Here is a 3,326-nt window from a genome sequence, read left to right on the forward strand (position 1 = left end):
TATACTATTTATTAGATTATGAGGAATGAGATGGATCAACTTATTGCATTCCACAGACTAAATACAAAAAGTAAAGGCCTTGTTTAGTTTAAAAATATTTCGAATTTTGGTACTGTAGCATTTTTGTTTGTTTGTGGTATAGGTTCAAAAAATCGTCTTGTAAATTATAGACAAACTGTGTAATTAGTTTTTATTTTCTTTTATATTTAGTGTTTCATGCATGTGCCATAAGATTTGATGTGACGGAGAATCGTGAAAGGTTTTTGAATTTTGGAGTGAACTAAACAAGGCCAAAGAGTGAGAAGATGATAAATCATCTCATTCTTCAAACCAGACATACTCTTAAACTCTAGTTACTAATTTAAGATATAATATTTTTCTAACAGCTAGCAGTGTTTTCTATTATAACAAATTAGCGAACAGCAGCCGTAACTTTGTAGACCACAGCATGTATCTAGCACACGAGCCGTGGCTTGCCCTGCCTACGGAAACGAGGCGCCCAGACCAGTCCAGACTCCAGAGGCCTGAAGAAACCCGTGGCGAGGCCGAACACGATTTTTCCGCAGGCGGCAGGCCCCTCTCGTCACCGTCGGAAAACGGAGGCAGAGGACGGACAGCGAACCCGGACACGGCTCGGCTCCCTCGCCGCCGGAATCGGAGGGCAGCAGCCAGACGCGACCGTCTCCCGGAAGAAGAGAAAGGCGAGCGAAAGAGAGATCCCTCGCGTCGCGCTCCGTTCCAGCCTGGGCCGCGTGGCGTCCACGACGGCAGGCGCTGGCATGCATTGCATACTCTTTGATTGCGGCTTCCGAGCTGCAAGCTGCTCCACCACTACGAGACGCTAACATAAAAAAATACTAACCCCGGCGCGGCCGCCGACCTGTGCCACACCATGCCGTGCGCGATGATGTTGATGCCTGCGCATCCATCGCGGCAAGTGGACGCGGCGGCGGCGCCGGATCGATCCGCCGGACCGGAAGAGATCCTCTCTCCTCCACCACCACCGTCCACCGGCCCGGCAGGAGACAAAGGCGGGCGGGCGGGCGCGTGCAGATTTTCTGCGGCCGCGGAGACGTCATGGCCGCCGCTGGGCGACCTAATCCGGCACGCACTCACTCGCAACCGCCGGCAGGCAAACGTGGGGTCGCCGTCGTCCGTCGACGCACGCTGCACCAATTACTGCTAGCAAGTATACTTAGGATTCCTGCTGTTGCCCCTGTCTGGATGCTCATCAGACTTCCCATCAGGATCATTGGTGTGGTGCACCTTTTGCCAGCTCGAGACGTGAGTACAGCCTTTTTCTCCTTCACAGTAGATTACACGAGCTGAGACGAAGATAAGCATTGGAAACAGAGGAGAAGAATTGGGTTAGATGTACTATCTGTCCAGGTGCACGTACCAATCAGCAAGCAGCTGCTGGTGAGCTAATCCATCCAACCATAATGCTACGGTACAGCACACCACAACACAAGCATGAATGGTTGGTTTAGCTGTCATGACAAACCACCACCACACCACACCACCAATGGAATGGAATATATAGTACTAGTAGCTCGAGCTGGGCGATATGGCAACTTGGCAACCATATATAATTCAAATAAATAACTTTATAATTTTATACAAGGTATATATAAAAATGTATATAGAGATTTGTGATTGAAGCAGGACAACACACCAAACCGAAGGGTTACCCTATCGCTTCTTTCCCGCCTCCACCCAACCACCACCGCTACAATAACATTATCATCGCTCTCTTCTTTTCATCCCCACCTTCTTCTCTGCCTCCCATGACTTTTCTTTTCTTTTCTTTCTTTTTGGCCAACGCTTTTCTTCCTCCTCCTCCTCAAGGTCATGGATGGTATAATTGTCAAGAACAGCGTGACAATGAATAATAACCAACACCCTCCATGGATCGATCACTTTCTAATTTTTTATCTTGTAACAATAATAGAAAAAAAAAGAAAAACAAAGCAAGAAAAGAGAGGGAAAAAAAATAGAAGAGAGGAGGGAAGGAATTCTAGAGGGAGATGGACCGATCCACCGAATCTCCGCCGAGATCACCACCGTGTGTCCTCCGCCCGTCCGTCCGGCTCCGATCGAGACGCCGCCGCCGCTGGTTGTCGCTCCGAGACGGGACCACAGATCAGAACCTGACGATCTTGGCGGCGCGCACGACGGGGTTCTCCCTGGCGATGGCGTCCCTGCCGACGGCCTTGTAGTCGAAGCAGCAGTCGTGGCGGTCCGAGTAGCGGTGCGCGCCGCAGAAGAGCTCCCCGCAGCGGCACCGGAACCCCGTCAGCCCGACGCGCTTCCGGCAGCTCTGGCACCGGTTGACGGACGACGACGACGAAGTCGACGTCGTCCGGATCGGCCTGGCGGACGCCGGCGCCGGCGGTTGCTCCGCAGGCCGGTCGGCGAACACCGCCGTCGCAGACGGCCTCGCGTGCTGCTGCTCGTCGAACTTGAACACCGCCGGGGACGGAGACAACGAGGAGGAAGGCGACGGCGGCGAGACGGAGGCTGAGGCGGAGGAAGCCGTGGCGGCCTGGAAGCAGGCCTGGCAGAGGTTGTTGGTGGCCGGGTTCCCCGGGAAGCCGCAGCTGTTGGCGCACAGCGTGAGCTCCGGCGCCCGCAGCTCCGTCGGCTCCTCCACCTTCTTGTCGCGCTGCGCCATGACACGAGAGGTAGCTAGGTAGAGACTAGAGAGAAGGAGCTGTCACGCGGCGGCACGGCAGCTAGGAGCCTCTGTGCGGGGAGAGGGAGAAGCAGAGGCAGGTAGCTACGCCGCCCGGCTGGCCTGGCCTCTGGTGAGGTGAAGGTGGGAAATGGGGTGGGGAGGAGGGGGAAGGGGAGGCCTTTTTATCGCCGGGAGAGGGAGGGGGAGACGCTACGACGGAGAGGGAGGAGGAGGAGACGGGCGTCGTACGCGTTCCCCGGGGCCGACGCGCGACAGCGACGTGTGGTGTGCCCCCCGGCTTGGCGCGGCGCGGAATGGCGGTGCTGCCCCTGGGTGGCGCTCTGCCTGCCTGCCGCGGACGGACGGGACGGTCGGTCGCACGGTGCACGGGTGGACTCGGCTAAGCAAACGAACTTTTGGGCGTGCCCGGCGTACTTGCCGGGTGAAAATCGCGCTGGTTGGAGGCGGTCTTTTGCTTGGAAAGTAAGGAAAACGCGAGTGCAGAGGCTACGGCGGCAGAAGTTGGTTCTTTGTGATGCAAGAGGGCGCGATATATGCATGTATTTCTGACCTTGTAGGTGTGGGATACGTACGCCGTAATGTGTTGGTGGACCTGTGTAGTACGTACGGTGTTTGGCTGGTGAGGCCG

At 55.4% G+C, this 3,326-nt stretch overlaps 1 protein-coding gene across 1 annotated transcript; it reads right to left on the reverse strand.

Annotated features, from left to right (window-relative positions):
• LOC8064039 (zinc finger A20 and AN1 domain-containing stress-associated protein 11) lies at positions 1,569–2,845 on the reverse strand. The gene has a single exon (XM_002445868.2). It carries the CDS (start codon positions 2,672–2,674, stop codon positions 2,144–2,146), a length of 531 nt encoding a protein of 176 aa, XP_002445913.1. The 5' UTR covers positions 2,675–2,845; the 3' UTR covers positions 1,569–2,143.

The sequence above is a fragment of the Sorghum bicolor genome, chromosome 7, assembly GCF_000003195.3.
Source record: "Sorghum bicolor cultivar BTx623 chromosome 7, Sorghum_bicolor_NCBIv3, whole genome shotgun sequence".
Taxonomy (NCBI): domain Eukaryota; kingdom Viridiplantae; phylum Streptophyta; class Magnoliopsida; order Poales; family Poaceae; genus Sorghum; species Sorghum bicolor.

What these genes read in the sequence shown, in the direction of transcription:
- LOC8064039 (XM_002445868.2), bottom strand. Translation starts at nt 2,674, where the DNA reads ATGGCGCAGCGCGACAAGAAGGTGGAGGAGCCGACGGAGCTGCGGGCG.